General features: G+C 42.1%; 4 protein-coding genes across 6 annotated transcripts; 3 read left to right on the forward strand and 1 right to left on the reverse strand.

Annotated features, from left to right (window-relative positions):
* The first annotated feature begins 440 nt into the window (after positions 1 to 440).
* Positions 441 to 4,920, forward strand: sgcb (sarcoglycan, beta (dystrophin-associated glycoprotein)). The gene is made up of 6 exons (XM_010731002.3): positions 441 to 546; positions 1,915 to 2,124; positions 2,243 to 2,428; positions 2,520 to 2,711; positions 3,514 to 3,645; positions 3,743 to 4,920. The coding sequence occupies exons 1-6, from the start codon at positions 490 to 492 to the stop codon at positions 3,941 to 3,943; spliced, it is 978 nt and encodes a 325-aa protein (XP_010729304.2). The 5' UTR covers positions 441 to 489; the 3' UTR covers positions 3,944 to 4,920.
* Positions 4,921 to 5,095: 175 nt separating this feature from the next.
* On the forward strand, positions 5,096 to 9,523 carry lrrc66 (leucine rich repeat containing 66). The gene is made up of 4 exons (XM_019278287.2): positions 5,096 to 5,407; positions 5,640 to 6,080; positions 8,292 to 8,461; positions 8,669 to 9,523. The coding sequence occupies exons 2-4, from the start codon at positions 5,651 to 5,653 to the stop codon at positions 9,023 to 9,025; spliced, it is 957 nt and encodes a 318-aa protein (XP_019133832.1). The 5' UTR covers positions 5,096 to 5,407; positions 5,640 to 5,650; the 3' UTR covers positions 9,026 to 9,523.
* A 6-nt stretch (positions 9,524 to 9,529) lies between these two features.
* Positions 9,530 to 14,906, forward strand: LOC109142921 (microtubule-associated protein futsch-like). The gene is made up of 2 exons (XM_027290040.1): positions 9,530 to 12,474; positions 12,688 to 14,906. The coding sequence occupies exons 1-2, from the start codon at positions 10,153 to 10,155 to the stop codon at positions 14,572 to 14,574; spliced, it is 4,209 nt and encodes a 1,402-aa protein (XP_027145841.1). The 5' UTR covers positions 9,530 to 10,152; the 3' UTR covers positions 14,575 to 14,906.
* A 570-nt stretch (positions 14,907 to 15,476) lies between these two features.
* Positions 15,477 to 21,685, reverse strand: dcun1d4 (DCN1, defective in cullin neddylation 1, domain containing 4 (S. cerevisiae)). 3 transcript variants are annotated; one of them, XM_010731001.3, is made up of 11 exons: positions 21,608 to 21,685; positions 20,187 to 20,257; positions 20,022 to 20,061; positions 19,799 to 19,886; positions 19,535 to 19,623; positions 19,335 to 19,405; positions 18,894 to 18,985; positions 18,622 to 18,730; positions 17,569 to 17,673; positions 17,318 to 17,420; positions 15,477 to 17,233 (listed from the first exon to the last, which is right to left on the reverse strand). In XM_010731001.3, the coding sequence occupies exons 1-11, from the start codon at positions 21,624 to 21,626 to the stop codon at positions 17,178 to 17,180; spliced, it is 843 nt and encodes a 280-aa protein (XP_010729303.1). In that variant the 5' UTR covers positions 21,627 to 21,685; the 3' UTR covers positions 15,477 to 17,177. The 3 variants fall into 3 exon arrangements, with proteins under 3 accessions (XP_010729303.1, XP_027145842.1, XP_010729302.3); XM_027290041.1 differs by lacking the exon at positions 21,608 to 21,685 and adding an exon at positions 21,126 to 21,597; XM_010731000.3 differs by lacking the exon at positions 21,608 to 21,685 and adding an exon at positions 20,553 to 21,119.
* Between the last annotated feature and the right edge of the window lie 30 nt (positions 21,686 to 21,715).

The raw sequence follows: 21,715 nt of genomic DNA on the forward strand, positions 1-21,715 counted from the left end.
GTGTTTGTTACAGCAGCTCCCAAACGGTTCTTAAAAGTTAAGATACATGACAATCTACAGTACATCTATAATTTAATAAAAGTTTTTTCGTCTTTAGGACGACTAATATCTAACAAATAAATAGCTGCAGTTGAATGTTTTAATAAAATCAAAAGACACGCTGACCACACTGTGAAATCAGTTTGTTTTGATGTGATTGCTAATTAAAGGTTAATTAAGGCTGAGTGTGTATGTATGGAAAATATGAATGGACGTGTTTTTCTATTTCAGGATCTGTCTGTCATTGGCCGGTTAAACTTGGAATGAACCATCTTTTGTTTTTAATGAAACATCCCTTTTCTAAGCACGGCCACTACAAATATAAACACCTGCGGATTGTTCTTATTAACATTAACATTTTTAATCATCTGTTTTATATATGTTCACATCTTCCAGTCGGTAACTTTAAAACGTTAAACCAGTGTTTCTCCTTCGGCTGTGACAGATGGTATGACCCGCTGTCACTCGGCTAGCAGGAGAGGGAGGGTCAACATGGCGTCTGAACAGGTCCGTTATCTTCAATATTTGTTGTTTTTCTCGCGTTTTACGCCAAAATATCATCGGGTGTTTGTTAATAACGCAATAATATATATTCCCAAGCAACGTCGTGTTATAAAAATGAACGTAGCTGTCTTTGTTGTCGACCACAGGATGAAATCAGTGTGATAAATACTGGCCTCCGCTCCGTTATTACAGCCAGTTTTAAAGTGGAAATTTAACAAAAGCTGTGATTGTAGCACGTCTGCTGTTTGCTGGTTTTAATGCTGCTATTGGACATAACATATATGAGCTGTATTGTAACGAGACTGCCGTGTTTATTTCTGTTTTACTGCTGAAATGACTGCAGGTTATTTTTAGTTATGGCCACAGACGGGCAGTCGCGAGGCATTTAACTGAGATGCATACCAGTGACAGAGCACGAGAGACTAAGAGTGCGGACCAGTGACAGAGCACGAGAGACTAAGAGTGCAGACCAGAGAGCACGAGAGACTAAGAGTGCAGACCAGAGAGCACGAGAGACTAAGAGTGCAGACCAGTGACAGAGCACGAGAGAATAAGAGTGCAGACCAGTGACAGAGAGCACGAGAGACTGAGAGTGCATACCAGAGACAGAGAGCACGAGACACTGCAGACCAGAGACAGAGAGCACGAGACACTGCGGACCAGTGACAGAGAGCACGAGAGACTGAGAGTGCATACCAGTGACAGAGAGCACGAGAGACTAAGAGTGCAGAGCAGAGACAGAGAGCACAAGAGACTAAGAGTGCAGACCAGAGAGCACGAGAGACTGAGAGTGCGGACCAGTGAGAGCTCAAAGTTTGACATGTTCATGGACAGTAAATGTAGATTTGTGTGGAGGTTCATACACAGAGAGAGCCAACCACAGAAGTTTGACTCACTCCAGTCTGTCTAGTGGGAGTTATAAGCCTTTAAAACTAAATATTTGTTTTTAAGATATTTTTATTGAAGTTTTTTTTATTTATATGAGTAACAAGACACACAAAGGAACAGACATACAAAATCAAAACCCCTCATCAACTCCCACCCTCAACCCTGGTACAGTAAGAAAATAAGAAAACAATTGCATGAGGTCACCTTCGTTTACATCTGAAAAGCAAAATAAAATACAATCAGATGCTGACATACTAGTTAAACCGATGTAGTGATGGTAGTAAGACCATATCCTCGGGTCAGGGGGGGGTCCGATATTTGTAGTTTTTGAAACTATATTAATGATGTATTTCCAATAGGTTTCCAATTTAGGACATTTCCAGAGCATATGAAGCAAGTCCCCCTGAAATAGTTATTTCTGATGTGTAATTTCATGACTTACTGATTCCTTATGCATAAAGTATACATTGTTTTGCCTTCCAGGAGAGTTCAAACGGGCCCGTGAAGAAGTCCATGCGAGAGAAGGCTATAGAAAGACGTAGCATCAACAAAGAGCACAACAGTAACTTCAAAGCAGGCTATGTACCCATAGAAGAAGAACGTCTACATAAGACGGGGCTAAGAGGACGCAAGGGAAACATGGCTGTTTGCATCGTTGTCCTCCTCTTCCTCCTCGCCCTAATTAACCTCATTGTGAGTACTACAGTATAAGCCTGAATGTGCATGTCCATCTTCGGTAACACCTTTCCGGTAAAGAGCGAGGCACAGAGTCATCGTTGTGTCTGGTTGTCTTTCATAATGTGTCCCTCAGATCACTCTGGTGATATGGACAGTGATCCGGATCGGACCCAACGGATGCGACAGTATGGAGTTTCACGAGAGTGGCCTGCTGCGCTTCAAACAGAAGGCGGACATGGGCATCGTTCACCCACTGCACAAGAGCACAGTCGGAGGCCGTAAGGACCAGGACCTCGTTCTTGTCGGCAACAATAATCCGGTGAGAAACACAAATACATTTACAGCAAACACTGAGCCTTAATTTTAAAAAAAACTTACAGGTGTCTTTTATTTTATGTATGTTAATCCAGGTCGTGTTCCAGCAAGGCACCACTAAGCTGAGCGTAGAGAAGGACAAGACCTCAGTCGTCAGTGATGTTGGCATATCTTTCACAGACCCTCGCACTCAGACCACCTTCTTCAGCACAGACTTTGAAAACCACGAGTTCCACCTGCCCAAAGGAGTCAAAGTTCTCAGTGTTAAAAAGGCCTCAACAGAAAGGGTATGTGTGAGGCTGATATTTTATTTATTATGTTAGTGCTTTACGACCTGTGCACAAGGTTGGATCAGTACACAATAGTGAAAGTGAAGCATTAAAAAGTCCCCAGGAACACACTGAGCTTCATTAGTGTAGAATGGAGTTTAGACCCGATCGCCTCACAGCCAAAGGTTGCTTGTTTGAGCCCTGGTTGAGGCTGAGTTTGTATGTTCTCCAGGCGTCTGCGTGGGTTCTTTCCATGTACTCTGGCTTCCTCCCACATTCCAAAGACACACATGTAATAGTTTAATTGGTGATTCTAAAATGTAGGCTGGGATTGGCCCTGATAAGGATAAGCTGTTATGGGAAATCGATGGATGGATGTTTAGACTCAGGTAGATATTCAGTCTTCAACATGGCAAGAGTAGAATAAGTATCTGAATGACCTTGAGCGGTCCAAAAAAAAGCCCAGAATGGAAATGTGAATATCCTGAGAGACGTGGAGTTTGCAGTTCACCAAAGCTCCCCCGTCCAGTCTGACAGAGCCTGAGAGAATCTGAGAGAAAAAGCAGGTGTGCACAGCTGATAAATACACATCCAACAAGACTCAAAGCTGCATTCAGTAACAGCAGCCTGAGCATGAATAGATAGAAAAAACATTTTTATCTTCAATAAATGTGGAAAAATAATTCCAACACTTGTCTTAACATTGTAATTCTTATATAACACATACACATGGGGAAGAAAGTGGAGCCTAAAACTTTGTAGACCTCTGTGTATGCTGATAATTGTGTTGACAAATCTCATATTTTGTCTCTGATTTCAGATCACCAGTAGTGCAGCATCTGACCTGACCATTAGAGGAGACAGCAAGGCCATCATTCGCGGAAACGAAGGCGTCAACATCATGGGCCGGACTGTAGAGTTTAAAATGGGTGGAGGCATCGAGCTCAGGGCTGTAAGTATGAAATGTAATAGTATGATCTGATGCTGGAGGTTTTGCATGAATACAGTTGATGAAGATGAGCATGTAATGTTGGATTTTCTCTTCGCAGGAGAACAGCATCGTCCTCAATGGATCAGTCATGTTCAATGCTACACGCATCCCTAATTCCGCAGGAGATGTGTATTTCGATGAAGGCATGGAGAGGTACAAGCTCTGCATGTGTGCAGACGGGACTCTGTTCCGCGTGCAGGTGAAATATCACAACATGGGTTGCCAGACTTCGGATAACCCGTGTAGAAAAGCTCACTAGGAGACTTAACTGGAATCTGCTGTTACATCTCCCTACAATCTATCACCACTGAGGTCACACTACAAATTTGCATTATGTAGAACAGCCTATAGGCCATTCATCATTACTGACACATAACAATACCTCTGCAGTTCACCTGACTTATTCTGTATTCCTCATTTTGTGTGCCAAACAAGGGTTGCGGTATTGATCATTGCCACTTGGCCAAAGATATTAACAGACTTGTAAATGCTGAAGTATTTTTATTGCTCGTCAGGGTTGTCAACCTTATCTAAAAACTGATGTCATATCAGTGCAGAACACTCATATATTTAACATACTGTGGTCTACACTGTCCATTGATATTTGAAGCTACAGTATTTACTTTCTTGCCTTACCGTACAGTATTTACTAATTTACAAACCTCACTTTGGGTTTGTGTAAGACTTTATTTGCTGTTCATCGTCTCTGGCAGCTGTGTTTGATATTTTCTTTATTATATTCACTGACAGGCGTGAGACACTACATGTAAATTATTAAATTTGGGAAATGTAAAACATGAGATACATTTTAAGCCATCCAGTAGCTGAAGGGGTCTCTTCCTGCACATCTCGGACTCTATCATGCACGTGCCAATGGATTTAGAAGGGAAGACGGAGGATATAATATATGTAATATTCTAATTTTGTCGCAAAAACCTTTTTTTACAGCGAAATAATACAATATTGAAAAAAAAACAGGAGGAGAGCGTGTGCACTAAGTTATGCTACAGATCGATGCAAATCTCTTTAAAAACGTTGATGTTCATGAATGTCAGGAAAGTTTAAATCATCAGTAGCTCGGTTTGAAACCTATATTGAGTGGTTTGTGCAATATAGTATAAAAGATTTGATTTTCACTTTGCTTTGGATTGTCTTTGTCTGTTTTATAACAGTAATGATGTTGAGAAATGTCATGAAGCCTGTTGTGAGAGTGTTTTTGATCAACTGAATGAAGAAGAAGAAGAAGAAAAAAGGCAATCAGCCTCATTTGAAAAGTTGTCCAACATTTCATTGCTATGTTTGTTTCAATAAAGAAACATGTCGCCATGTGAAACTTCTTATCACTGGTTTCAGTTCATCTCTCAAGCGTCTACACGGCCATCAGAAATCAGAAAGGAATGCTGTGTGTCATTATGCTGTTTTATTATCTAATGTGCAGAGGGGGCATGGTTCTCTCTGCCATAAACTTTGAGGATCGGTGATGATTATCTATCATATGTGAGGAGGAAAACAAAGACAGTAAGACATTAACCGGGGCGTGTAAATGATTGAATGAATCACTGAATAGCATGTCTGTGAAGGGGCATGTTAACCTAGACGCAGCGAAATACTCTTCAGACTTTGATCAGAACTACTGGAGAAGGTTAATACGCAGAAAGCAATCCGGGTGTGAAACGACAGTCACAAGTTCTCCTGTCAGCTTGAAGAAAGAGTGGATACATAGGTAAGTTTGACCTTTTTAGTTAATTTACTGTATCATTGCAGATTTATTTTAATTTAATAGGTTACTGACTAAAGAAGAGTGATAAATGTGTTTTTGTAGACTGATTTAGTAATGATTATATTAAGACATAGTCTGTCTTTCATACAACACATCCTCATAATAAAATGTATCTTACTTTCTATTTTTTGAGTGAATCTGCTAACTGTCATCCCTCATCTATCTGTACCTTCAGGGCGGGTTGTGATGGCAGTAGCACAGCGGCCGTTCTTGGCCACTGTGCTGCTTCTTGTCTCCTCGGGGCTCCATTGCTCCTCTCCAGTACCTGCCTGCCCAGAGCCTTGCACCTGCCAGAGTGCTCCCCTGTTGAACTGTTCCTCCTCCAGCCTATCCCTGGTGCCTCAAGGCATCCAAGACTCTGTCACCGACTTAGACTTGTCTCACAACCTCCTTGGCTCTGTAACACTCGACCGACCGCATTATAACCTCAGGAATGTATGGCTGGGAAACAACAGTATCACACGCTTGTCTCTCTGCATAGAGAGAAACCTGGGAGGCCGTTATGATAGAGGTAGACATCGCTTGAGACCTTGGAGTAGACGGGGATGTGTATCTTGGGCCCCCACTCTGCAGCTGCTATCTGTTGAGAGGAATCATCTTGAGCAACTCCCAGAGGGTGAGTCAGTGCAATACAGCCATATATAAAATACTGTGAGAGTGCATGAACAGCACAATAATCATTTCTTCTAGTGAGATCAGCATAAAGAAAGTGTAAATGTATTAAAATGTATTTAGAATCAGCACCACTGTGGCAAGTTTGGATAGATATCTTGCAATGGTGTCTTCTCATGCTCACATTATTATTATATATTACTCTTGGAAACTTCCATATCAGCTCTTATCTATATATTCACTGCCTGAAAGTAGAGTGTCTGAACCTAAACTCAATAATCTTTTATTTAGGCATTTTGATCTGATGAATTTTAATGAGATCAAACTTGGATTGCCCTTATCAACCGATCAGATCATTTAGTTCAGTAAAAGTTGCTATAAAACCGTATAAAATGGTCATTACAGGTAGATGGCTCACCTTAAATATATGTTAAAAAAAATACAGCAGTATTGGCAAAAAATGGCAGAATTGCCTCCACTAGTGTTATATTATTGAATTATTATTGATGTGTTTAATATTGTAATTTCAAGGTCTACTTGTGACCTCCGAGCCAGAAGTGTCAGAAGTGTATGAGTTAAGAGTTTTTGCCTGATGTTTGTGTCATCTGAATAAATGTTCCATGTTTTTTCTAAAGAGTCCAATATTTCAGTATTAGATTAGGGATGGGAAGTTGCGGGAAGGTGGTTAGCACTGTCGCCTCACAGCAAGAAGGTTTCTGGTTCAAGCCTTTCTGTGTGGAATTTGTATGTTCCCCCTGGTGTCTGCCCAGTTTCTTTCTGGGTACTCCAGCTTTCTCCCAAAGTCCAAAGACATGCACTTAACAGGTTAATTGGTGAATCTCTACCGAGTAAATTGGTGGTGGGTATTTGACGCTATGTGCCTAGTGATAGGCTGTCCAGGGTGTACCCTGCCTCTCAGCTGTCAGTCACCTGGGATAGGCTCTAGCCCCACCATGACCCTAATGAGGATAAGCAGTTACAGATAATGGATGGGTAGAAGTTGACTTATCAGGTCTTTCCTTTTGTGATTTATCTTCTGACCCACTAGATAGGTCTGAAACTACCCTTGAATGTCTCTTTTTAAAAAACTTTTTGGGTGTGTGCGTGTGTGGGTGGGAGATTTAAACCTGTATCTGATAGTGAAGTTGCACAGTCGACATGATGCACACCTTTAATTGCCCTCTGGGGTGTTGTTGAGAAATGTCCATGAGTCAGACCTGAAAGATAGGTCCACCTCGTAGGCATATTGTTTGCCAAATTCAGTCTAAAAAAGTAGCCTGAGGTCTGCTAATTCATCTATACAGTAGAATAAGATCTATGAGCTGTGTGCATTGCTGTTATTGTCGAAATGATTTTATAGATATCCCTTATCTTTAGCACTTTGCTCCACTCGGAAATGATTAAACCTCCCAAGGTAATCACACTGCACACCCTTCAGCCAGTCACAGTTTTTATTGACATTCCAGTGGCTCAAAGAAAGGTGTAAACATGCAGTACAACTTTTACATTTTCCCCTGCATCATGTTATTTCACAGAATTCCTTCTTGCTTGGTTGATCATATGTGTGTTTCGAAGAAATGTATTCACTGTGGGGTTTTTTAAGCATGTGTGGACAGCCCATTTACTTAGCAAGAGCTGTGTTGACAGTCATAGACTTCTTTCCTGTTTGGTATTCAGCTCACAGAACCCTCGGTGCCTCTCTAATGAAGCACAGACCCACAGTGGCTTACTTCAGCCCAGCAGTCTCTGGGAGATTGTCTCTGGCTAGTGAAAAGGGGGAGACAGCAGGGGAGAATGAGCACCGCAAAAAAAAATCTCAGCCCATAATTAGTCATATTCTGAGAGTGTCCACAGTCAAAATAAACCAGAAGAATTCGGATTCATATTCTCGGGAAGGGGTGTGCAAATTCAGGCATTTTATACTATTCACTAGGCCTATAGAGAAGTCCAGTGAGAGAAAGAAAGAGAGGGAGAGAGAGGCATGCAGTTACATTATTTAATCTCACCATTAAAAACACTGCAGTACTGCAAACAAACCAACTTCATATAGAGTTTTTTCACCAAGCAGTACAGGACTGAGAAGAAAAGACAGACTGACCTCTGTTATTAACACTGGAAAATGGTGTCACATGGTACATTCCTTGCTCCCTTCAGTAGACACCCCATTATGGCTCCTGTTGAGTTCTAATTACAGCTTGTGTTTTCTGTAATCCAGGTCTGGAAGGTAGCGAGTTGTTGCAGGTTCTGCAGCTCTCCTTCAATAAAATCTCAACTCTACAACCAGAAGACCTTAGCCACCTTCAGCAGCTAACAGAGCTACACCTACAACATAACCTCATCACCACGCTTCATCCACAGATGTTCCAGGATTTAGCCCAGCTCCGGGTAATGCTTGTTTTTGAAACTAACATGCACAGAAAATTCAGTAATCAAACAATAAACTTGTAATGCCATACCTTATTTATTCATCTTTTATTTTCAAATAAATATTCTATAATTAAAAGATAATGTACCTTTCAAATCGAGAATATTAAACAATCAAGTCACATATCTCAACATCTGCTGTATGTCCATATTGTGTCCCCCTCAAAGGTCCTTGATCTGAGCTTCAACATGTTGACCAGTCTCCATCCCTTGATGTACCTTTCTCTGCGTAACATCGGGGCAGATGTTAGGCTGAGTGAAAACAGGTGGCAGTGTGATTGCAGTATGCGTGGTCTAAGAAGGTGGATGGCTTACGACAGCAGCAGAAGCCTGAAGCCCTGGAGTGTGGTGTGTGCGTCCCCCTCCATCCTCTCTGGCAGAGACCTGCTGCAGTTGGAGGAGGATGACCTCAACTGTTTCAACACTGACAACAGACCAGAGCTCCACCAAGATGTGACGGTTTACCGTGGCTCTGAAATACTGCTGTCTTGCGCTGCACAAGGTAACACGGTCAAAAAAGTGTAATGTAATTTAATGCATACAGTATATAACAATGTAGCTCAGTCAAACTGCATGTCAATATTGTCTTTTTTGTAGATTCAATGTGGTGGACACCCAGTGGCCAAGCATCTGTGAGCCAACCTCAGGCTGGTCTACTCGTCAATGACATCACAGAGAAAGATACAGGACTATATGTGTGTGTGTCTGAAGAACACAAAGTTGTGTCTGTTTTTAACCTACAAATCAGTAAAATAGGAGGTGCAAGTAGAAAAACTAGAAGTTTACCCAGAACCAGCCAACAAATAATCTCACAAGACACCCCAAATAGGATCGGCCAAAAAATTAATCAGACTACCCCAGCTACAACTACCTCATCTGACTTGGCTCTGGCCGTGTGTCTGTCCATTTTGTTCACATTCCTGATAGCCTTTGTCCTTGGAGTCCTTGCAAGACCTTGTGTAGATAATCTTTGGAAAAGGGTCGCCAAGAAGAAAAGCTCCCATGAAACCAATTCTGTCCCACCTGTTGATCAAAGACAATATGACAATGAGGCTTTCGTCAATGGTGACGACCCAGAAGTGGTAATCACTTACAGGGAAAGGAGAGTCACATTTAGCACAGAAGACTCTAGAGAAAGCAGCTATTATGATACTGTAGCCGGTAATGTCCAGGAAAGCATCAATAATGATGAATATGAAGCTCGGAGGAGTTCAGAGGAGAACCAGAGAGATGGTCGAACACACATAACAGAGTTTGAACACATCCCAGACCCTGATGAGCTAGAAAACAGGAGACGCTCATCTTCATGCTCAGATTCTTCATTATCATCTGGAGACCATACGAACCAGAGAGACCACACAGCACCCAAATCTCCTCAGCTGGCAGAGGGCTCTGTTCAGCAGAGAGCTGATTCACTGGTGTCACAAATTTCTAGAGAAGAAATACCTGGATCTTCTGAGCCATTTGCAGATTGGTCACCACATGCAAAGGACCTAAGCCTAACAGACCCTGATTTGTGGCAGGAGAGTGGAGAACAATTTGAATTTAGTGACTCTGTTCGAAGTGCGTCTGCAAGGTCCAGCAGTGTTGGTGGTTCTTTTAAAAATTCAAAACCGATTCTGGCACTCACTTCAGATACACAGAGGGATGATATGTCCAGCTCCAGCTCCTTTGTTAGTGAGAATGAACCTACGTCATACACTGTGAACCCATACCTAGAGGAGGATATAGGAACGGATCCTAATAAACCTGCAGAAAATTATGACACACAAAGGCATGCAAAACACTCCTCTTCCTCTTCTTCCAGTGACAGTGATGAAAATGACAACACAGTCAAACAAGAAGTGAAGCAAGAACTTGGGGAGGTGGACTTTGAGCATACTACACGTGTCAACAAGGGTCAAGATATCAAAGCACCGGCACTGGCTTCTGATTCATCATCTAGTAGTGGAAGTGATGTTGAAACAACCAACCAGATAAACAGACATGTGGCACCCACTTCAGATGTACAGAGACCAAGACCCCCCTCTTCCTCTTCTTCCAGTGACAGTGATGTAGAAGACTACGCAGTCAAAAAAGAAACGACAACACCAAGCACAAAGGACATGGCAGGGCTTCCAATTAAAGAGTATCACCCTGTAAGCCATATCAGAGCCCCATCACTACCTACTGATTCATCTTCCAGCTGTGACACCGACGATGAAATAACACACCACGCAGTGAAGCAAGAACCTGGGAAGGTGGACCTTGAGCATACTACACGTGTCAACAAGGGTCAAGATATCAAAGCACCATCACTGGCTTCTGATTCATCATCTAGTAGTGGAAGTGATGTTGAAACAACCAACCAGATAAACAGACATGTGGCACCCACTTCAGATGTACAGAGACCAAGACACCCCTCTTCCTCTTCCTCCAGTGACAGTGATGTAGAAGACTACACAGTCAAACAAGAAACAACAACGCCAAGCACAAAGGTCATGGCAGGGCTCCCAGTTAAAGAGTATCAACCTGTAAACCATATCAGAGCCCCATCGCCACCTACTGATTCATCTTCCAGTAGTGACACAGATAATGAAATAACACACCACACAGTGAAGCAAGAACCTGGGAAGGTGGACCTTGAGCATACTACACATGTCAACAGGAATCAAGATATCAAAGCACCATCACTGGCTTCTGATTCATCATCTAGTAGTGGAAGTAATGTTGAAACAACCAACCAGATAAAAAGACAGGTGGCACCCACTTCAGATGTACAGAGACCAAGACACTCCTTTTCCTCTTCTTCCAGTGACAGTGATGAGGAAGACAAACAGAAGCCTACCCTATATCTTGACCGTATTCCACGCACTATGAAGCGTGTAGCGTTCAAAGCACCATCACCTTCTGATTCCTCTTCTAGTAGTAGTGACAGTGAGGATGAAACAAACCAGATAAAGAAACAGGAGCAAGGGGAGACATGGACGGAGAGGCTTCCACCTCAAGTATCTCAAACTTCAAGTCCTGACTCACAAACACAGTGGCCTCTTCTAGATCTTGAGCATACTACAAGCATCAAGAAGCGACTAGATATCAAAGCACCATCACAACCTTCTGATTCATCTTCTAGTAGTAGTGACAGTGAGGATGAAACAACACACCACACAAAGAAGGAAAGGCCAGAGTTGGTGGGAATTTCAAAGCTTCCATTTCAAGAATCCCAAACAGTGAGTCAGGATTCAGAGAAACAGTGGCCTGCTGTCAATCTTGCTAATATTACTCGCATCAAGAAGCGTCTAGATTTTAAAGTATCATCACAACCTTCTGATTTCTCTTCTAGTAGTAGTGACAGTGAGGATGAAACAACAAATCAAATAAAGAAACAGGAGCAAGGGGAGACATTGATGGAGATGCTTCCACCTCAAGTATCTCAAACTTCAAGTCCTGACCCACAAACACAGTGGCCTCTTCTCGATCTTGAGCGTACTACACCCATCAAGAAGCGTCTAGATATCAAAGCACCATCACAACCTTCTGATTCATCTTCTAGTAGTAGTGACAGTGAGGATGAAACAGCACACCACACAAAGAAGGAAAGGCCAGAGTTAGTGGGAATTTCAAAGCTTCCATTTAAAGAATCTCAAACAGTGAGTCAGGATTCAGAAAAACAGTGGCCTGCTGTCAGTCTTGCTAATGTTACTCGCATCAAGAAGCGTCTAGATATCAAAGTATCATCACAACCTTCTGATTCATCTTCTAGTAGTAGTGACAGTGAGGATCAAACAACAAACCAGATAAAGAAACAGGAGCAAGGGGAGACTTACATGGAGAGGCGTCCACCTAAAGTATCTCAAACTTCAAGTCCTGACCCACAAACACAGTGGCCTCTTTTAGATCTTGAGCGTACTACACCTGTCAAAAAGCATCTAGATATCAAAGCACCATCACAACCTTCTGATTCATCATCTAGTAGTGACAGTGAGGATGAAACAGCACACCATGCAAAGAAGGAGAGGCCAGAGTTAGTGGGAATTTCAAAGTTTCCATTTCAAGAATCTCAAACAGTGAGTCAGGATTCAGAAAAACAGTGGCCTGCTGTCAATCTTGCTAATGTTACTCGCATCAAGAAGCGTCTAGATATCAAAGTATCATCACAACCTTCTGATTCATCTTCTAGTAGTAGTGACAGTGAGGATGAAACAACAAACCAGATAAAGAAACAGGAGCAAGGGGAGACTTACATGAAGAGGCTTCCACCTAAAGTATCTCAAACTTCAAGTCCTGACCCACAAACACAGTGGCCTCTTCTAGATCTTGAGCGTACTACACCCATCAAGAAGCGTCTAGATATCAAAGCACCGTCACAACCTTCTGATTCATCATCTAGTAGTGGTGACAGTGAGGATGAAACAACACACCACGCAAAGAAGGAAAGACCAGAGTTAGTGGGAATTTCAAAGTTTCCATTTCAAGAATCTCAAACAGTGAGTAGGGATTCAGAAAAACAGTGGCCTGCTGTAGATCTTGGTGATATTACTCACATTAAGAAGCGTCTAGATATCAAAGTACCATCACAACCGTCTGATTCATCTTCTAGTAGCAGTGACAGTGAGGATGAAACAGGTCACATAGAGAAGCAGAAGCCAGGCAAGGTGGGCATTGCAGTAAGTCAAGATCCAGAAACACTGTGGAGTGCTGTAGATCTTGCTAATACTAATGGCGTAAAGAAGCGCCTAGATATCAAAGCACCATCACAACTTTCTGATTCATCTTCTAGTAGTGACAGTGAGGATGAAACAACAAACAACACAAACAAGATGGAAGATTTACACAACTCCCCAACAACAATCAAACACACTGGTTTTGGTACTCTAATTTCAAGCAGTCCAAAGACAGACGATAAAATCAAATTAGAAAAATATCAAGTTATTACAGATCAGATGAGGGATGAAAAAACAAGTGGCAGCATCAACACACCACCAGAGATAAATTCAGAACTTGAGGCACGGTGGAGCACGATGAATCTTGGCATCTCCCGCTTCAGAAAGCGTCTTAATATCACACCGGATAAACATGAACCATCAAAGCTGCCCTCATCACCACCACCTGACTTAGATCTGTCAGGATTGACAGAGAATGACTCTCTAATCACTTATAAACGTTCAATTTTCAAACCTTCATCACCACTGAGTAATTCTTTTTCTGACAGTGACCCGACAATAGACCAGGAAAACAAAAGACAAACACGGGCTGAACTGGTAACTGTACAAGGTCCATCCCATAGTATGGGAGACAGGAATCCATCTCTTGCCCCAACAAGAGTTTCTAGTATGACCTTTAATGATGTAATAAGGAAAAGGATGAAGCAGTCTAGACACACCATAAATGTGGACGTGCCCCCAGAGATAAGGTGGACTGACCCATCTATCTCCAGTCAGAGGAGAAACCTGGATATAGGTTTATCAACTCCACAGCAGCCTCCACCTGCAGAGCCAGAACTCCCAACACTCCCTGACTCTTCCAACTCATCTCTTAGTGCCAATTACGTTTCTCATGCATCCAGCAGAGCTTTTGACGAGGTTGACAACTCACCTGGCAGCACAAATGAGATTTTGAGGGCTATATCTATATCTGAGCAAAAGAGGGAAAGGAAAGGTCTCAGTGCCATAAAAGCCATGTCATCTCAGAGACAACAATGGGACACACAAGATGAATCTTTTCTATTTGACAACCATGATCCACAAGTTGACACCAGTTTTAACTATGCAAAATCTGAGGAAGACATCAAGCCGCTGGCGAAACAGCCACTAACACGACTACATACTTCTTCTACATACTCTACACTGGATCTGTTGCATGATATTCCCCACTACAAGAGCCATGACACTCCACCTCCTATTCCAGCAACACCACCACCAGATGAGGCAGTAGAGCTCACATGGGGGTCTTTACAGAGCAGTAAGAAACAAGGGTTGGAGGGCACTGGATCCTATCTGCAACAGAGCAGAAACACAGAAACATCTGATCCTTCTTCAGTAACATCACAAAACCCGGCAGTCAACTTTGACTCCCCGAACATTAGTTATGTTTGATAGAGATGTCGCAGCATCCTAAATACTGATAAAACAAGCTAATTGGTGGCATAGTTTGCTCTTTAATTAGCCAGGGACATACAGAAACGTATGAATTTTATTCTATTTTATACATATTAACCTTGAAATGAAATATAAATACGAATAACTTATTGTGTGGAACTGTGAGTGCAATAGAGGAGATGTTTAATCTTTAACATTTGTCTTATTTCTGTATATTGCTTAAAAACAAATCAAAGATGTCTTCTCATAATCAATCTTGAAACAAGATTCCATCCCATCTTCATGTTTATGTATTATTAATATACTTATTATACTAACAGACTGTAATAAAACCATATCTATGAACAATATAATGCATCCTCATTTATAGTGATGGGTACATCTAAATAATGACACGGCATGTATTCCTGATGATACTTAATGTTTCTAAAGAACCCAATTATAAGCCAGTAAGTTAATAAACCCTTTTATTTATGTATATAGACATAGGTTATAGTGAAAACAGACATATAGACACTTACATAGTTTACATACATATATACAGTTGGGACAAGGGTGTTCATCCTCCTGCATTGTCATGGGAGAATACTAAAACATTAATCTCTACACAGTATTTGGTAAGCAATCCAACAACTACTTCAATCTAAGATGTTATGCTGATGGTTGAAGCATTGTAATGATGAAATGAATGATTTAATTTCATATAGTTCAGCTGCAGTGGAGTTCAATGACATGAGAGCTGATGTATGTCATCTTCACAACAGATTCCAATGGACATTTCATGTTTATCATGACTGTGGTGTAAAAGTAACAAAACAAAAAAACCCTCTTCCAATAAATTAAAATTAGATTCTGTATAATGGCTACAGCTACCTTAACAGCATGTGTATTGATGTGTATGTTGAGGGGGGGGTAAATGCAGGAGGGAACTCCTGTTCCACCGTGAGGTTACAGGTGTGTTCCAGGTCTTAATAGACACAATCATGTTGTTCATCAGAATTAAGATAACATGATCGTGAATATCAAAAATTAAGCACAAAACACTTGCACAAAATCCTGTACAAAACAAAAAAAACGCGTTTGGAAAAATGTTTTCAAAAAATCTCATCCATTCACAAAAGGCTCTGTTGGGAGCATGCATGCAAATATTAAATCTGACATTTCAGCATCACACCACAGCCAAAGACAAAAATTTATACATGTGTTACAAGAACAGTATACTAGGCGAAAAAGAACAGCATAGCATCATCACACAGCTCCAAACTGTCAGTGTCCGTTGATTTAATTAGATCCTATGGGTGGTACAAAGCAATGCTTTCAACAAACCTACCTTTCTACTCAAGCTTTAAAGGACCTCGTCCTGAGAGGGTCACTGGTCTTCCACTGTAGTTATATTAACACTGTCAGTGTTGGGAGAGATGCTACTAGTAAGAGGAGACCTGAAACTATCAGTGGACTAAGGAGGACAAAACAGATGTCACATATCGAGACAAAATGGACACCAACTAGCTCTATGTCAACTTATAACACAGCCCAAACAGTCTGAATTCATCCTGAAATAATCCCTGACCACTCTGTGTGTGTTATGTGTGTGTGTGTGTGTATGTGTGTGGAATGTGTGTTCTCACACATGTATATACATTTGGGTTTGTTGGTATGTGTGTGGGACACACAAAGTGACTTCCATGTGTTGAGGCACAATAATACTCTTACCTACACAACGTAGATACATAAATTGGTCAGCAGACCAATAAATGCTGATCAGAGCACTAGTGGCTCACCGCTGTACTGTAATAAGAGTTAGTAAGCAGCAATGCTGATTTGTTTGGTGTTATGAGGTCTGAAGCCTTTGCAGGGGGGGGTTGAGCAAACTGATAGCATTAGCTGGAGTAAAACAGCAGGAGAGAACAGAAACTGGAGGGAGAGAAAAAAGAAAAATAAAAGAAATCACTGGCACAAATCAATAGTAAACAACACAGGCATCAGAAACCTGCGATCAACCATTTGACACAGTGTGCTTCTTGAAGAACTTCTATCTAACTCAAAATATGACAAACAATAGTTAGTGCCATCTGTCCAGAAAAGCTCAAGTTCAAGTTCATTGCACAGATACATAATATTTAAATGTGCCCAGGTCAAAGTGACCCTGTTTAAGACTCAGACACAATGCATGAATGGTCACTTCTGTTGGTTTCTCTGTGCTGAAGACAAGGGGTGAGGAGTGGTCCCCCCACACAATACCATTTTTGCTTCCATCATCCACGTATGATACCATGTTATCCTAACACAGACAGCAATATGACATGTCACAGTGAGAGAGAGCAATGCCACTGGGGATTGCTGCAAGCTTGCCCACTATGCAACTTCGGTAGGGAACATAACTCCACAATGGCAGCCCTCCGCGCTCTGGGCAGCATGCCCCCAGGCTGCAAACCCAGTGCCCCCACCCTAGCCCACCCACAGTCCGAACCCCTCCTCTACCAGGAAGCACCCACTGTCACTGCTTTACCATTTTTGTATTGTTTACTTATTGTTTGTTGATTCTCATAGTCGTTGTTGTCACAGTTGTATTTTTTCCATTTCTCCATTTTGCTCCGCGCCTATGACATCTGTCTTTCCTTGTACCATTCCACAAACTCGTCCAACAAAACTGGCCCTGGTGGAAGGAAGACCAGAGTACAGGAGGTTAGATTTGTGAAGATCTGTTGACACATTTACGTGTAGATGTGCGTTCACTTACAGGCACCATCCTCATCATAGTTACTGAGGTCCAGGTTGATTGTCCTGCTGAACTCTAAAACATTGCACCATTGGTCTTTGTTGATGACTTTGTACTTGGATTGCTGAGGGACAGTAAAGAAATGCCTTACATGAATACAGAACAAAGAAAATTTAGTCTCATCAACCTAGCCAAGGTCAAACAGGATTTTCAAATCTTATACACTGCTGTTTAAAACATGAATGTTTTAGAGGAAATTTGACGACCCCTACCTCTAAAAACTGATTAAACACAGGAAACAGAGGCCACGTCTTTCCCAGGAGAAGACCCAGCATACACTTGGCTGTGTTCAAGTCCAAACTCCTCTGATCCTTTTCCTGTCCAATCAAAATAACCAAAAGCTTCATGAAATCTACGCAAAATGTCAACTACACTTTAAGTAACATCCTAAACATGAGCCTAATACACAAAACAGGCTGAACAGTTATCACAGTGTGGAAGCATGTGCCATTTTTCCATTCACTATATCAGGGGTGTGTTGCTTTCTTTAGATCAGTGGTTCCCAATCTGTGCATGGGAGCTGCCCGAGGGGCTGCCAACTGATTGTGGAGAATAAAATAAAAAAATAGCTAATATTGTGGCAAGCAGTGTGGATTGGGAAGCAGCTCAGTGATATTAACCAACAAATGAAATCCAACACAGGGGACAAAAAAACACTATGTACTATAGGCTGTATACTATGGCCCAGTTATCACAGTAATAGGAGAATGTTATTTTTTTTATGATTGTTCTTTTAGGTCTAAAGTAGACATGCTGGTATTTCAAAAAATCTAAAAACAACATTTAAAGCCAGAGTGATTAGTTCGGTCTGTGGCAAAGCAATGGACCTTATGTGTGCAAGTTTGATAGCTTTCATGTGTGATATTATATAATAATAATAATAATAATAATAATAATAATCAGGTCGTTGGACGCCATTCCAGGGGGTTTGCACTTCTAAAAAAGGTTGAGAACCACTGACTGAAATCATAGTTTATTGTCTACATGAGAGAAAAGTCAGGGCTATGTCACTAGGCAACACACACTGAATAAGTGCTTTCCCACTCCAAGTGAAAACTGGAAAATGATCTTGACCTATTCAAAAACAGCAAGTAAGGTGTGAACACTGGCTTGAATAAGACCTTACAAGTATTGTAATCAGGTGCACTTAGCCAACAACTGTTTCCTCCAGGGGCATTTTTTTTTTATTTAAGTGAACTGAATAATTTTTTTTTTTTGCTGTGCGCATGTGAACATCTCTACAGAAAATATTTAGCTTGACTCACCCGAGCAAAATCAAAGGCATATCTATAAATGAGCTTAAAACTGGTGCTGTCGTTTAGGACAGATCTCAGGTAGTCGAGTGAGTTCCTCAGCCTCTCTGTGGAGTCGCACCTGGTAACAGCAGAAAAGTGCCTTAGACAGACTCTACACTTCAACGCCTATTCGACTGAGCACCAAGGGCACTCTAGACTGACATGGCTAGAGAGAGACAGAGCAGTCTTGAAAACAGCATGCAAAAAAAAACAAAAAAAAGAGAGAGAAAAAGTAGACGTACTGCAGCGAGCCCATGCCTCTCAGCCACTCCTGGAGGGTGAAGTATCCCATACTCTGGGCGTCCAGCTTCCAAGCCAGAACCAACATCACCACCTGGGCACAAACAACAACCTTTATAGCTGCAGACATCCTTAAATAGAAGATGTGTCAGTCCTTATTATTAATCTATCAGCTGACATGACAAATCTATTACATGTGGAACACAGAAAACAACTGAACTCAATAACCCTTGAAACAGAGGAGGAGTGAAACTAGGTCTGCACATTGATTATTTTTTTTGAAGAGAGACTCATCACAGTTACCACGGTGCCAAAATGGTGTCAAAATGACTTGCTTGGCTTGAGTGGCAGTCAAAAAGAGAGTATGCCATGAAAACTGACACCATGTAGATGCAAGACTTGTGCAAAGAAGAACCAAAAATGCAAAATAAAAATCTGCTTACATTCTCTGGCTCCACTCCAATGTCCTCACAGAACTTCTCCATGCCCTCTGGGCCCACCACATCGTCACAACCTATTTTAGACAGGCAAGCGTGAAGCCACACATGAGCATCAATTGGCACATGTTGCGCCACCGATCAGTGGTTAAATGTGCAGAAAACCAATGATGACGTGCGTGGTGCGATCGCTTAAAATGCCTCACCTGCATATTCATAGAACCACTCCAAGCATCTTTTACTGGAAAATGTCTCCTCCTCACGGATTTGTGATGTTTCATGTTTTCTGAAAACGCTGCAGGTGAAAAAGAAAGCTTCACGCACAAGCTCAGCAAGCACAGTACAGGAGCAGTCAGTGTGATTTAAGAAAGGCTGCAAAATAAAAAGACACCATGCACGCAAATACTTGTTAAAAGTGCTCCTGCGTAGGACAAGACACCGGGGTGGTCTTTATCAAAAAGATATCACACCTGTCCTGGCGGATTTTCTTGGCTGACATGTCATCTCCAGCAGAGGGTCTCCTCTTTTTCCTAGGAGGCATGGCTCTAGAGCAACAAGCTACAGAAAGGAAGTAAAGACCAAATGAAAAAGGGGGGCTAACTTGCAAGCATGCATGCACTCTCAAAGAGCCGGCAGTCGGAGTTTAATGCATGGCATGTCAGTGTTTCACACCTAAGCACCAGCTGTTATTACCTGAGGGGTGGCTATCCTGTCCAACGTCTTCTGTCAGGTTCTATCAAAACACACACACACACACATATATATATATATATAAACATGTCACACACTTATGAGCAGGATATATGTGTACACGCTCGCACACATGTAAAAATACACAAGCTGCCAATGTGTATTTACCAGCCTGTGCAAGGTGTGGTGGATCTTATGGATGCTGGCCAGTGTAGTCAAGTGGGAATTCAGCTGAAAATCTATTTCCAACAAAAAGAAAAATAAAGATAGCGTGAAAATTTCAGAATAAAAGCACAACACACACACACACAAAGCTCCTGCTCCTGATCAAAACTTGGTACAAGGGTACAAGAAGGTGACATCATCATAACAGCAGCAACATGAAGATACAGACTCTACAAGGGCTTCGTCTGATTTCTACATCAGGGTTTGAGAGGACAACAGGAAAACCCTCTCACACGACTGAGGGAGTGACTCTCTGCATTCCTCGAAAAAGACATGCAAACTCGAAAACATTTTGACCGTGCATGCTACCTTGTCGCCAGATGTCATGTACACATCCCCGTCCGAAAGCTGTCATCAAACACGGACGCTTGTAGCGTGTTTGTAGAGGCCAAAAACCGGGCAAAACACACACACACATACACACACAGCCGAGCGGATAGCACTAGCTGCATACCTAAAATAGCAGTGCAGACGCGCAACTTGCACAGAGTTTACAAAGTATCTAGAGAGTTGGGAGTATGGGCGTTGTAGTCCATTTCCGTCAAAGGGGCTATTGAAAGATAAGCTCCGGCTGTGCTATTAAACTACAACTCCCAAAGCCTTCACAAAACAACTACTTCTTTCAGACCCCCTCTTACCCCCTCAACATTTACCCCAACTGATTGAATGCATTTTACATTGTTTTTAAAAAAATAATCTCCTATCATATGCTCACCGGCACATGAGCATTGCGCAGACAGTTTTGCAGCAGCAGCTGGTTGTAGGTGCCCCGCAAGGCCGGGGACAGTGCTGCTACTGCAGCAAGGCAATGAGAGATGTTTTACACAACTGCGTCACAATTTTCATTCTCTGTACTAGTCCGCAGTTGACCAGAAAACTGACCTATATACACTGGCATCACGTTGGTGCCAAGTTGGAGTCGGAGACGCTCAGTGCGTCCCCGGGTAATTATGTATTTATAATTCACAACGCGCCCGATTACCATCGAAAAGCCTTGTGAATTTACCCGACGTCGGCTGCGTTCAGCTCCCAACACAGCTAAGCGCCGCACAAAAGAATAACTTCATGGAGGGGTTGGTGGAAACTGCCTGTGTCAAACTCAACCTCCTGCATGCCCAAAACAACTACAGTTACACCAGCTATCCTCCCTTTGTTGTCGCCCAAGACAGCAGCAGTGGCAAATACAAAGAGCCCCAGCGAAAACAGCACGGATACAGCCAGCTCTCATCAAACCCGACACAGGCACGGCTTTCCTTCTAAAACACAAAGCGTCTTGTTTGCTTTGCTCCTACGGCTAACTCTGCAGTATCCGTGAAGACTCGTAATTTGATGCAGAAAAAGCTCTCTGTAACGTTTCTACTTACTTGCCGCATCAGAGTGCATTTTTATGAAACATACAACTGTCTGTGGGAAGTCCGCAGACCGGCCAATAGGCGGGCCTTGTCGACGCAAACCACGCCTATGGTCGCTGA

The sequence above is a fragment of the Larimichthys crocea genome, chromosome XVII, assembly GCF_000972845.2.
Source record: "Larimichthys crocea isolate SSNF chromosome XVII, L_crocea_2.0, whole genome shotgun sequence".
Taxonomy (NCBI): Eukaryota; Metazoa; Chordata; class Actinopteri; family Sciaenidae; genus Larimichthys; species Larimichthys crocea.

What these genes read in the sequence shown, in the direction of transcription:
- lrrc66 (XM_019278287.2), top strand. Translation starts at nt 5,651, where the DNA reads ATGGCAGTAGCACAGCGGCCGTTCTTGGCCACTGTGCTGCTTCTTGTC. An exon ending in TCTTGAGCAACTCCCAGAGG is followed by an intron (nt 6,081 to 8,291) that starts GTGAGTCAGTGC and finishes TCTGTAATCCAG; the next exon opens with GTCTGGAAGGTAGCGAGTTG. An exon ending in AGGATTTAGCCCAGCTCCGG is followed by an intron (nt 8,462 to 8,668) that starts GTAATGCTTGTT and finishes TCCCCCTCAAAG; the next exon opens with GTCCTTGATCTGAGCTTCAA.
- sgcb (XM_010731002.3), top strand. Translation starts at nt 490, where the DNA reads ATGACCCGCTGTCACTCGGCTAGCAGGAGAGGGAGGGTCAACATGGCG. An exon ending in TCAACATGGCGTCTGAACAG is followed by an intron (nt 547 to 1,914) that starts GTCCGTTATCTT and finishes TTTGCCTTCCAG; the next exon opens with GAGAGTTCAAACGGGCCCGT. An exon ending in GAGGCATCGAGCTCAGGGCT is followed by an intron (nt 3,646 to 3,742) that starts GTAAGTATGAAA and finishes TTCTCTTCGCAG; the next exon opens with GAGAACAGCATCGTCCTCAA.
- LOC109142921 (XM_027290040.1), top strand. Translation starts at nt 10,153, where the DNA reads ATGTCCAGCTCCAGCTCCTTTGTTAGTGAGAATGAACCTACGTCATAC. An exon ending in GTGACAGTGAGGATGAAACA is followed by an intron (nt 12,475 to 12,687) that starts GCACACCATGCA and finishes GATGAAACAACA; the next exon opens with AACCAGATAAAGAAACAGGA.
- dcun1d4 (XM_010731000.3), bottom strand. Translation starts at nt 20,661, where the DNA reads ATGTGTGTGTGTGTTTTGCCCGGTTTTTGGCCTCTACAAACACGCTAC. An exon ending in AGAGGCATGGGCTCGCTGCA is followed by an intron (nt 18,731 to 18,893) that starts GTACGTCTACTT and finishes TGCTGTTACCAG; the next exon opens with GTGCGACTCCACAGAGAGGC. An exon ending in TGTTTAATCAGTTTTTAGAG is followed by an intron (nt 17,421 to 17,568) that starts GTAGGGGTCGTC and finishes ACTGTCCCTCAG; the next exon opens with CAATCCAAGTACAAAGTCAT.